This window comes from Idiotropiscis lumnitzeri, chromosome 1, assembly GCF_059441095.1.
Source record: "Idiotropiscis lumnitzeri isolate Australia: NSW breed Sydney's pygmy pipehorse chromosome 1, RoL_Ilum_1.0, whole genome shotgun sequence".
In the NCBI taxonomy this organism is placed as follows: domain Eukaryota; kingdom Metazoa; phylum Chordata; class Actinopteri; order Syngnathiformes; family Syngnathidae; genus Idiotropiscis; species Idiotropiscis lumnitzeri.
The window spans coordinates 37,234,869-37,248,055 of NC_142391.1; the positions used below are offsets into that span (position 1 = coordinate 37,234,869).

The 13,187-nt window shown below is 39.9% G+C and overlaps 1 protein-coding gene across 1 annotated transcript; it reads right to left on the bottom strand.

Moving 5' to 3' along the window:
- Positions 1–3,555: 3,555 nt before the first annotated feature.
- On the bottom strand, positions 3,556–13,085 carry LOC148344528 (TBC1 domain family member 10A-like). Its single transcript, XM_088299274.1, has 10 exons — positions 12,862–13,085; positions 12,370–12,601; positions 11,303–11,402; positions 9,630–9,737; positions 9,289–9,395; positions 9,091–9,205; positions 8,176–8,241; positions 7,652–7,841; positions 6,188–6,342; positions 3,556–5,266 (listed from the first exon to the last, which is right to left on the bottom strand). The coding sequence occupies exons 2-10, from the start codon at positions 12,549–12,551 to the stop codon at positions 4,766–4,768; spliced, it is 1,524 nt and encodes a 507-aa protein (XP_088155400.1). The 5' UTR covers positions 12,552–12,601; positions 12,862–13,085; the 3' UTR covers positions 3,556–4,765.
- Between the last annotated feature and the right edge of the window lie 102 nt (positions 13,086–13,187).

Sequence of the window (13,187 nt, forward strand, 5' to 3'; positions counted from 1 at the left end):
ATGAATGACCACACAATCTGAATGATTTGAAATTAAAACAGCACTATGCTCTTTAACAGCTCTAATTTGTGGGTAGTTACATCCAAAGCAGGTGCGCCGTGTGGGAATTACAACAGTTTCTATGCTTCACACTTTTTAATTGATCAAAAATAATCGGAAATCAAATGATCAATTTTCGGGAATGCAGAGGCAATTAGATCTCTCAGGCCTCTACGGCAACCGTCTTCAGATCCAGCTTGCGTTTGGGACATTTTAAATTTGAAATGCATGCTCAATTGGAGAAGTTGACATGGTTGATTTGGCCATTGCATAGAATTCCAATTTTGTCCATCTGCACTCTGATGCGCCGTCCAATTAATTCTCCATAGGATTTGCCCGAAACACTTCTGAAGTCATCCTGCTGACTTTGTCAGTAATTTATAATACACTAAATGGAAGTGAAGCAGTTTCATTGGGAGTCGTACTGTACATGCCCACCTGGCCATGGTACAGCTGACCAGTCAATTGTCCTATTCGTTTTGTCCCTTAAAAAGTGTGAGGCACAAATAAACTGTTGTTGTTGATTTGGGCATAAAAACCCTTAAATTCTCGTTAGCTATAATTAAATCCGTAGTTGAAGCACATCTCATTTATTTCATTTCAAATCCAAAAGCATGACAACGTGTTGTATGAATATTTATCGGCCTGGCTATATACGGCAAAAAAACAGACAGGGTAGAAACATCGAGGATCAAGAACCAATGCAACAGATTTGCTGATTCACAAGATATTCCCCATCCAAGGCCTTATTTAACAAAACTTTAAATTGTAGGCTTCAAGAATCACTGGCATTAAAAAACAAACAAAAAATATGACTAGTATGAGTACCATAATAATCATTTGAACTCATTCACAGCCAGCCGAGATATAATGAATGTACTTTTTGCCGTCTACACCCGTCAATGGCAGTGAACGAGTTAATACGAGGGAAAATATTTGGTATGCAGAGTTTTTTTGTTGTTGTTCCAAGCTAAAATATAATTTTAAACTTATTGAAAAAATAAATAGAATAAAAAAAAATACTTTTGGTATCCAAGTGCATTTCAAAGTCATACTTTTTTCACTTAAGGAGTGGAATCCATAGGTATACTTGCATTTTTTGTGGTGTTTTTGTAACAGTTTTTTTTTTTTTTTTTACTTCTTTTAAAGTACAGAGTGTGACTACTTCCGCAACCTCTGTAGAATTGCTCCAACGGCAGGTGTTCTCTGTCGAACACAACACATATAGTGTCTCGCTATCAAATGTAATAGAAACAGCAAGTCCCAAACTATGTGAGATACACCGCTGTCTTTTGTAATTTGACCCACAGAAGAACCCGAGGTCAGAAGTCAACAGCTGCAGCTCACGCCTTGTCTCGCTGGACGATTAGGAAGTTAGCCGCCTTACCTAGATCATCAAGGTGGCAACTTGAGTTAACTCTCTGCGGCCTGGAGCAACATACTAAATGCCCCACAACGCCAAGAGGAGAAAATAGCTTGGACCATTCAATCAGGAATTAAGAAAACAATACAAGTCCGTCATTAGTTTAAAGACGGGGGCTGACAACAGGAGTGACCTCCTGAGCGAGGGTGGAGCTCTGAAATTCTAGTGTCGAAAGGTTAAATACTTGGACAATGAATGAACAAACTCCTCACACACGCTACTGTCCAAATCTTGCTGTCTCATTAGCAGGATGAGCAGAACTAGACGCCAGACCAACGGCTGGTCAGAGATAAGAGTTTGTACCATGCGGTCCTATCTGAGATGACACATTTGACACGCTCCAGTTCCTTGGTTATCACTGTTCAAGTTTAAATGGGCCAATAATTAAAAAAAATACAACAAAAATGCTATTGTGTAACTGTTATTATTCCAGCTATGCTTCTCTGTATAGAGAAAATATAATTAATCAAAAACATCTAATTCCAACGGCATTGGGATGTTGCGTGAAACAATTAAAAACAGAATTCAATGAGAATTGAAACCTACAGTATTCACTACAAAGACAAGACATTGATTTTGCACTTGATGCCGGCAGTACGTTCCAAAAAAGCTGTGATTCTTTCAAAATACGCCATAAATGATTACAGGGAGACAGGTCTGGACTGCTGGCAGGCTAGTCTAGTACTTGCATTCGAAGAAAAGCCATTGTAACTTGCAGAATGTTACTTGATTGTCTTGCTGAAATCAGCAGGAACATCCCCGAAAAGACTATGCTTGGATGGGGTAATATATGTTGCTCCAAAGCCTGTATGTACCTTTCAATATTAATTATAAACAAATAACAAACTTTGGCACGGAGGACAAAATGTTCATTATTTCCAAACATAATTTGAAATGTGCACTCATCAGACCACAGCACAATTTTCCCTTTTGTGTCAGTCCATCTCAAAAGAGCTTGGGGCCAGAGAAGCCGGCAGCGTTTCAGGGTGTGAATATGACTTTTGCTTCATATTGATTTTTAACCTGCATTTGTAGACGTAGGGATAATCTTGAAATTCTCTGAAATGTTCCTGAGATAATGTGGCAATACAAAGTTGAAAACGTCGTCCCATCCTTGTGAACGACAGAGAATTTCAGATCGGTTCTTTTTATATGCAATCATGACACTCCCCCATTCCCAATGAACCCAGTGGTGCCCAAGTCCGGTTCTCAGGAGCCCCTATCCAGCCTGTTTTCCAGGTTTCCCTCCTCCAACACACACCATTCAAATGATCGGGATCATTATCTGTGTTCTGCAAAGCTTGCTGATGAGCTGATTATTTGAATCAGGTGTGTTGGACAATGGAAACAATGTGGATAGGGGCTCTCGAGGATTGGAATTGGGCACCCCTGAATTAACTTGTTCACCTGTGGAATGTTTCAAACACGCGTCTCTTTTTTTGTCCTTGTTTTTGGGGGAATGTGTTCCTGGCATAAAATTCAAAATTAGGAAATATTTGTGCAAAAAAATAATATAATAAGCAGTCGTTTGAACATTAAATATCTTGCCTCTGTATTTAATATAGATTGGCAAATTGTGTTTTGTTTAACACAACGTCTCAACTTTATTGGAATTGGAAACACAATGAGTTTGAGAACAAAAATGTTTTTCTCACTTTTCAGAGACATGTTTATACATTTAAATGTGCTCATTCAAGTAGATTAAATGCACCATCACGTGATCATCATATTTATGCATTTGGAAAAAAAACTCAATAAATAAAAATGTGTAAACCATGTTTTTGTTTTTATTTATTCAGTACAAGATTGTTGGCGAAGATATTAAATGAATGCACACATCAGGCCCATCCAGGGTACGTCGTTCATTTCAGTAACCATACTGCGCCATCTGGCGGTGATTTGACGACATTGCCACATAGTAAAAACGCTACTCCAGCGATTCGTTGAAAATAACTCGACTGAGCTTTAAATTTGAACGAAAATAAAAACATTTGGAAGAGAAGGGGAAAAAAACATTTTTCAAACTGCATTTTAGTTGCCATGATAAGAATCTTTGATAATCCACCAAAGAATGGAATAATAAAAATCCAGACTACTTTCCAGATAAACGTTTATTTATAGCACAAAAGTTTTTCCCAACTTAATGACAGTCAAGTTTTTCTCTAGTGTTGCAAAATTGATACAAAGTTGAAAATATACTGTATTGGGATATAGTGAAGATGTTCAAAAGTAGTTTAAAAATGTAGCATCTTATAGAAGTTGTTTGTAAAACATCCTGTTGCTTTGCAAAAGTGCGACAAAACATTGTTCCTCCCAACCAAAGAAGCCTGACAAAAAGGCTTGAAATCACAATTATTGAACAGATGGATCAAACAAGGAATGGTAGGGAATAGCAAATCAATTGCAAAAGGAAGGTCAGCACCATTATGCAATTGGCACGTCTTGACAAAAGTGAAAAAAAAACACATGCACGAAGTCATTAGTTATACTGACTACCATTTAGCAAGCAAGCATGTTAAGGCTAATTAGCTCTTAAGACGCCAGGAATGTTGGTGCAGTGTTCTTGTGGCTACTGCCAAAACAAGTCCGTTTCTTCTGCTCCGAAGCTACAGAAAGTGGCACAGTGACTGTGGGTTATCCACATTAAAGGAAAAAAGGCAACGATTTGTGCACCAGCAAGGCTTTTGTGAAAAGAGTACAAAATAAATAACGGTGACAAAAAGATCAAGGACAGAGTTTTTTTTTCATGTAAGACTATAAAAATGAAATGCTAAAGTGTTCAATGTGCATGTTGAACACAAAAAGCACACACTAAAATAAGATTGTCTCCCAACAGACTATGTGATAAGCGTCCCAAACAGGGAACGTAAAGGAGTAATGGTTACTGGCAACCGGCCACATCAAACCCTGTGATTGAAAGGCTGCCCACTGCAAAAGGAAGTGTTTATTTAAAAAAAAAAAAACAACAACTCTAAACTAAATATTTGTATTCAGGACTTTTTTGATTGGTTGCATTTAAAATATCACTGTCCTGTCGTGTTGAATCTGAGTAGACAAATAAAAAAAAAAACATGAACTTTGGCAATTTGCTTCCACGCATCAAAAAGACAACGCTGTTGCGGGAAGTCAGGTGTCGCGATCAAGAGAGCATCAAGGCAGTTTTGCAATGGAGCTGGACATCAGAGTTATCAGAGGCCAAACTGGTATCTGAAGATGAGTTTAACAGTCCAATAAACTCATCCACGGCTGGTTGCTGGCAGATGGGTGCTGGTGCGTCTTCCATGCACAGACAAAGCTTCAGATTTACAGGTACGTATCCTGGTCTGTGCTGCTGAGGCTGTGTGTGGATTGCTGTAGGGGAGTCTCTTTGGTAGGGGGGAGGTCTGCAGAAGGCACGTGGCCCTCATGAAGTGGGTCTGCTTGAGTCTGTGGCACAGTCTCCAGGGTCTTGTTTAGCACTGGAGGCGGGGCTGGTGGAAAAGACGGTGGGGGCGGCGTGGTGTTGGGAAGAGGGTAAGGGTTTGGAATCTCCTCAGGGAACTGCGACTTCTTCAGGGTTTTCTTTTTGCTCTTCTGCTCCTTGCCCTTCTTCAGCAGTGGGCTGAGCTCCGCCTCTTCCAGTAAAATAGTGGGGTGCTGCTGGAGGTCCTGGCGTCTCGGGGGATCAGCCAGCATGATGTGTCGGGCGCCGTGCATCCTTGGAGGAGATTTGAAATTGAGCTCACCGCGGTTCTTCTTCCAGCGTTTCAGTTGGGTGTGATGTTCCCTTTCAACGTCCCGCGCTGTAATTGGCACTTCTAAGATCTGTGTCAGGAAGACAGGCGTCATTCGGATACAGATGAGTCATTGAGATCATTTTCCAAGGAATAGACCCGCCCTTCATGGGAAATACAGTAAGTTCCAGCCATGTCTGGTCTTTGTGTTAAATGTTGTAACTTAAGTGAATGCCAAAGGCCTCTGGAAAGGGTCACCAGTGGTCAAGTCACACAGACGTCCTATTATAAAGCCAGGGTGAGGCCTTTTGGATGAGAACACCCATTATTCTCCACAGTCCAGTGCCATTCTGACCTACAGGTGGCGCTGCCTGGCATACAGCTATATAGCAGAAATTCTGAACTGGAATGACAGCAACAGTCTCAGTTCAAAGGGAACAACTTTACATTTATGTAAATCTCCACACTGAGAAAACGAAATATTGTCTTGATAGTTTATATTACATAGAATTCACAATATATTCTGAAACGATTAGACTCCTCACCTGATTGATGCAAAAAAATAAAAAATATTGGCTTCAATTTTGCCCATAATTTCTTTTGAGTTCATAATTCAAAATGCTTGCTGCAATGGAGCGACATTCTAAGATCAAAGCGTTGTCTGGGAGCTTGTCTGTTGGGGAGGAGTATGTACTGGTTTAACTGACTTTTTTTTTTCTTTCCATGACTTTCTATGACTTCATGCAGTCATTTCATTATGTGTGGGATTGTGTGTGTTTTTATGATGATGAGGGGGTGAGTTTCCAGTAGTTCTAGTCCACAAATAATTCAATAGCCATTTTGCTGACCTTTTCCGTGAATTGTTTGTCTTGAACCTAGCACCACCTGAGTTGATGTAAACAAAAGGATCACCACTTGGGACGAGTAAGTTTTGATAGTAGAAAACACTCTGGTATGGTATTATTGAAAAGACTGAGCGCTATTCATACAGACTCAATGTTGGTGCTTTTACCTCTCGGACGAGGAAACCCTCCTGCATGTATCGAGGCTCCACAGCTCGGAGAAGCTCCATAGTTTCATACTGGCCCTGGCAGGCCTTCAGCTTCTCACGACTACCCAGCATGCACTTCAGCAGCACCAGGCCCACTCTGAAGATTATTTTCACACCTGATTTGCACAAGAGAAAGACAACAATTTTTATTATTTGTTTTAGTTCTTAACTTTCTTTATTTTAGAAGTAAAAACACATTCGGAGTATTGGACGGTCCAAGGAATGCTATTTGAGACCAATTGTTTTTATGATGGTAAAAAAAACTACCAGCTGCAGTATATCATGGTCTCTAACAAGAGGTTAATAGGGCTCGTTAAGTTTTTCTAGTTAGAACCTTCAACACAACTTTTTCAAATATTTTAGCCAAATTAGGTGTGTACAGTTAGTGACATAAATATTATCACCACAAAGTATTTGAAATCAAACAAGATGTGTTTAAACTGCAGACTTTCAGCTTTAATTTGAGGGTATACACATCTAAATCAGGTGACCAGGTTATGAATTACAAAAGTTTGTATATAGCCCTCCCACTTTTTAGGAACCAACAGTAATGGAGCTGGTATCCACGATCGTGCAGGCATACATGAAGGAAATGGTTCCTTTGTATTAAATGATGTGGCTGCAGACTAACACAGCAGGGTGAATTGTGATGCATTTAGGCCATATTTGCTCAGAGTTAATTGGACGACATTTCACAGTGCAGATGCACATTCACCCAAAGCATAGTGCAAAAACAACCAATGAGTTGTTTTTGGTTTTTTTTAGGGCAAAGAACCGGATTGTTGTGCAATGGCCAGGTCAAACTTCTGACCTGCATCATATTGAGCAGCAATTTTACTGGCCAAAGACAAAACTGAAGAGAAAATGCCCCAAGAACAAACAGGAACTGAAGTTATTTGCAGTACAAGGCCGGCATTGGCAGATCATCACCTAGGATGAAATGCAGCTTCTGGTGATGTCTACCCATTTGAGACATTAGGATGTACTTGACTGCAGAGTATTTGCATCCAAGTATTAATAAGTAAAAGTTTGATTGATGATTTAATTTCTCCCAACATTTTTGGGCCCTTAAAAAAGTGGTGGTTGATTGGTGTAATTTCTACCTTACACTGTTCACCTGATTTTGTCTGCAGAAAAAGGCTTCAGTTAAAGCACACCTCGCTTCAATTCATTTCAAATCGACTGCAGTAGTGTTTAGAGCCAGAAAAGATTGTGCCGATATCCCAAGATTCATGGACCTGACTGTATTTCTATGATTTTGTCCCTCGGTGGACTGGAGAAAATCCTAAATAGGAAGGGTCAAGCTATTCGTTGTATTACCAACGCATTCTGGAAAATTAATCGTTAAAAAAAAATACATTAAATGCTCCAAATAAAGATGCCATTCTTGCTGATGATGAGTGTATGCAAACTTCAGAGACTTACCGTCACAGAGGAACATGTCCCAAACACGCAATACAGAGGCCCACGGCAATGTTCGAGAGAAGGCACACATAAACCATTCAGTCATGTAGAGGATGGGGTCAATCTTATGTTTTTCCAAATGGCGGAAGGCTAGTGGAGAGACGCGTCGCAGCAAAGCAAAAAGGATCTCTCCATCTAACTGTATAGCTTCCTAAGAGACAAACAGACAAGAGAACCATGAACGTGGGGATTGGAAACCAAGTGTGGATGTTCCACTATTAAAACACAGTCCAAGCACATCATGTTGGGGCATGTTTTAGAAATACGGTGGAGATTACATAATCTATAGTAACAGTAAATCTTGTTTCCACTTGTGGACAAAAATCATAAAGCAGGATTAATTACCCATAAACACATTCTTGTTACACAATTAACTTGTGACTATGCTTCGTGGTGTCAGGCTTGTTCATATCAAGTATTGTGTCAGACTAAGAGACACAAACTTTACTCTTGTTTCAGTATAATGCTTGCAGTGTGTTTCTCACCAGGCCTGGGCTGTAGTAGCCGGGAAGATATTTCTCACAAATTTGCACCAGTCCCCAGAAGGCATCCTGGAGGAAACAACAAAGACAACAATGTCAAGCAACCAATAGGGTTACATTAAACTTTATAAAATTTACACATTATTGCCGGTCCGACCAAATCAATACAAAACAAACGTTATCATACATCCTCAATAGAATTATCACAACATAAGAATGTTCAGAATATTATTTATTGCAGTTTTGCAAGGTCATTGATATGTCATGTAATTTTTTTTTTTTGCTAATAGCCTTTTTTCTTTTTTATTGGGTTGGATGCGTGTGTGTGCCTGCTGGAGCCTAACCCAGCTGACCACAGGCAAAAGGCGCACTACACCCTGAACTGGTCGCCAGCCAACCGCAGGGCATAAACAGACACTGGGTGGGAGCCGGTCTCACGCAAGTCAGGCAAATGCACCGTCAGTGACTCATAATGATGTTTATCTATTCCGATAAATCATTAGCATGATCAGTGTCTTCCGATAAATCATTATAATTATCGGTAATTATTAATCATAAGGTAAAAAGATAATTTAATCAAATGTGTAATTTCCGAAGTTTGTAGAATCAAACTAGTTGCATTCACATTAATCAGTACCCAATAAGTAGCTCTCCCTTTCAAAGAGGTTGGTGAGCCTTCTAGGTTAGCAAAACCAGAATTATAGAAGTGGGTGATGAACATCAAGAGTAGACAGATGAGATGAGCTCTCAAAGCAAACATCTCACTGCTTGCACCTCCAGCTCCACAGATGCCTCAAGGTTACATTAAAACTGAGCTGTGCGATATAAACTTTTGTTTAAAAGACTCTGACAGGCGACAGCACCTTCATGTGTTATGAATGTTTATGTGTTAGGAGGTGAAGTGTGGGAGTGAGGCACCTCAGCAGGCATGTGCATGAGTAACACAGCAGCAATGGGAGCCTGCGCTTGACAGTATCCCTCCTCTGGTCTGTACAGAGTGTAGGCCTTCAGAACACGGAAAAGATCCTTCTGCCTACGCACAGATACACAACGGTGGTCACAACCATACACTAATCTAGAATTTTGGTGCATGCCCCTTCTGGTCTGGGGTCTTACCCGTGTCCCCCGCGCGACACAAACATTTCGTGGAATGGAAACTGTCGATGGAGATCTTTCTCAATCACGTCGCTCCATTTGGGATCCCCAGGCTGGCTATCCAACTCCTGGGATGAAACACAAAAACGAGGCTGTAATTTATTTTTTTGCACAATGCGTTTTTCCCTAGAAATAAGTCATCCAACTCCAGTTAACACTTTCTTGGAGCTCAAGCAACAAATGTAAAAATCTTTCAACAAGCAACAACAACTAATGCTACATTGGAGTAACTGTTTGTATTTAAAATGAAACATTAATTAAGCCCAAGGATGGAGTGGAGGTGAAAGGGGGGTATCGCTGACCTGAAACTTTCCTTGGTTTTGCTCTTTCTTGCCCTTCCCTCCTGAAAGGTAGAGCCACGCACGGCCTCGGAGAGAAGGGGGAATTCCTTTCTGGCATCGAAGCCTCACCTGGACCACAGTGAAATTTGGAGTCATAAAATACAGCAAGACAAAAGTGCAACCAATGCTATATGACTTTCACAACTGAAAATAAAATGACTAAAAAGAACATGCCAGTAAATCCAATAAGAATTTAGCTTGCAAGGTATTTGACCAGTATGTTCATGTCACCATGCACAAGTCAATTTTGACATAACAGAATGGTTCAAGTGACAGAAATTTTTAAACTGCATTTATTGACACTTGGCACACACAAGTTTTAGGATCAGAAAACAGCAGCCTTTACTTCCTGACAATTGCAGCAGGGGAACGATCTGAATCCATGAATGAATGAATCCATGAATTCATTGGTCTGTGCAATCTAATTTGATTGTTCTAGTCCAAACAAACACAGTCTATATACACAGAGCTTTGTTTGGACAATGTCTTGTCATACCAGTCTTATATCAAGTCACTTGAGCCCCACCCCGAATATGACTCGACTGTTTTTGTCACAAGGTGTGTGAAGAAGGGATAGGTCAAGTCCTACCCTGCTGCTGACTCATGAAAATTAGGTAAAGTTGCAGCTGTGTGTGAGATTGTTTCAGAGTCTTTCAGTCACCCATACACGCGCAGTCCAGAATAACCTCAAAAGATGTAAACAATATTAATGCGATTACAGAATATGTTGTTTTATGTCCTGTATATGTGCACATTAAACATTTTACATTTTTTATATCACTATTACAATGACATTGTCATTCTTTTTCATTATTACTTCGTATGTAATGTGTGATATCATGCTTGTTGTGATATTTGATGCAACTCTTACTTTATCAGTGAAACCTTAAACAAAATGTGCTCTGTGACGCAGGTTTTCCACATGAAATAAGTAAAAAATGAATTAATTTGATCCAGATTGAAAGTGTTGGAATCATGAAAACTTTAGCAATTTTGCAGGGAAGGCTTTATAAGTGGCAGGTAACATAAAGGGAAGTTAACCACAACATAAATAACTCTCTTTAAAGACCTCTAACAGACCCATGATGGAGCAGTAAAAAATGTTTTTACAGTGTCACCTGGTGGCGTTAATAATTAACAAGGGTAGTGTAAAAAAAATCATTGTACTGTATTTACGTTAGCATTTGTTAAAATCTACAGTACCCAGAATACAAAATAAACATTTTAATATTTATGTCACATGTTAATAAAAAATAAATGGCTCCTGAGTTCCGTAAAAATAAATCTGTATGTATTGATTATTGCATGCTACTGCTCATATAGTGAGTTCAGCGTAGCTGACACTTTCCTTGGTTATCATAAAACGTGTTACAAATACATTTACAACTAAAATGTAAACGTAAAAAAAAACATGTCAGTTTGATTTGAAATGAAAGTCACTGTGAGTGTATGATAAAAATGTATCGAGCCACCTGCTGGCTTCTCACAATGAGTGAACAAATTGTAGAAAATATGAGAGCGTGGAGACCACGGTGGCGAAAATATGGGCGGCACGAGACTTTAGAAAAGCAAAAGCAGTTTTGATGGCTTCCCTCATTTTGTGTTCCGACAGTTTAGACATTTTTGACTCTGACCTTATTGAATCTCTTGATCATCCACTTGTCCCAGTGATTGAGCATATCCAACCACTTCACCTCCCTTTGCCTGAGCACTGCTGTAGGCACATCCTGAGCCCTGGATACAAACATGAAAAGAAAAACATACTGTGTATCATTTCACTTTATGTAAACACATGTTCCCCGTTTAAACAAATTGAACTATAAAAGGGTTTAAGTAAGTATTAAGTGATCGTCAGTTCTACAGCATAAACATCCAGAGTCGACTGTTAAAAGCGAAGGCTTTCAATGGAAGGGACTGGTGCTTGTGTCATTTATTTTAACAGTTGATTTTATGGCCATGTGAGTGCAAATAAATTTCAGGATTAACACAATTCATGGAGATAGTTTATTTAATAGCAAAACTTACGAGTGGCAGAATTTGCCCATTTCAAGTATCTACACGTTACCATACTAAAACAGCCTCGCATTAAAAGCTTCGATTGAAGAAAATAGGCAGCTGGAACGTAACATTAAGAGTGAGGTCTGATGTTTTCAAACTATACAATTACCTCATCAGCAAAAGTGTGTAATTGAAGGCTCACATTGCTTCAAAGGAGCTACTTTTAGGCACTCCTCTTTGATTTACACCAGTTAATGGAACATAGAGATCAGGAAAATCAATATTTTTGTTTTTTGTAATCGTCGATGTTTTGGAGTGGGGAATACAAATATGGACACTTAATTAAAAGGCCGTACATTTGAAACTTACTTATTTACTTATTGATTACGAGGGAAAAAACAAGAAATAAAAAAAGGAAAAAAAACAATAAATAATACGATAAATACCCGATCTTGAAAATCCACTGTTATAAAGCTTGACATTCTATGTTCCAGCGGGAAAAAAAAACACACAGGGTATAATAACCACATTGTGCCACGCAGCTCGTGGGTCGAGCCATTCAGACAACACACGCACAAATCTCAAGATTAATTACATTTTCTTTACCTTGTTCACATTCATTTGTGGTTTAAATGACCCAACGCACGGCATGGGGTATTTAGAGCACAACACAGCGATCAAGTGGAATTAAAATGCAACTTACGATGCCTCCGTGTACTGTTGCGCTCCGCCAATAAATCCATATTTGTCGGTTTGTTTGTCGCTGGTGAAACCATTTATCTCGGAGTCGGACCCCAGTGAACTTTCGTCGTCGATGTGACTGCTGCTGAGGGTCCGGATGCTCCTTGTGTCCGCGGGGCGACGGCCGTTCTCGGTGTTGGCCATGCTAGCGTCAACAGCTAGCAAGCTAGCGAGGTTAGCCAACGTCAGCGAGCCTGTTGACAAGCCCAAGCCACAAACTGCTCCTTAAGCATATACCACGTTCTAGTCAAACATCACTGACGCCAGTAGTTTAAGCATAGAAATGAAGAATTCACTTCCACTAGCCCCTTGACAACCATTAAGAGGCGCTAGGCCATAACAACCAAGACATAAAACAGAAGTCGGTTAGGAGTTGCAGAAAAGCGAGTTCGCGTAAAATCAACTGCAACCCGAGGGTTAGGGTTGGCTAACTAAGATGCTAAAGCAAACTTACGTTAACAGCTCGGAACGCGAAGCCCAAGTATTTCTACACGGATCCCACCGTCCACTGATGACGCTAGGATGTACTTCATTGCCAGGATTACAAACTAAATAAAGTAGATCATGGAAATGTCAACTGCGGTCTGTGACGAGCTGAGCTCGGTGTCCTGTCAAATTGTGCTTCGACCAGCAGTCCTGTCCTGCCGAGCTAAACATTTGGCTTGTGATCGTAATGCTTGTCATACCCCTAGCGGCTTGTCTAGTAACTACCATTGGTGAATGCGGAGGGGGTGAGGAGATTGATCCCCACACATTTTTTTAACTATCATGCATTACATT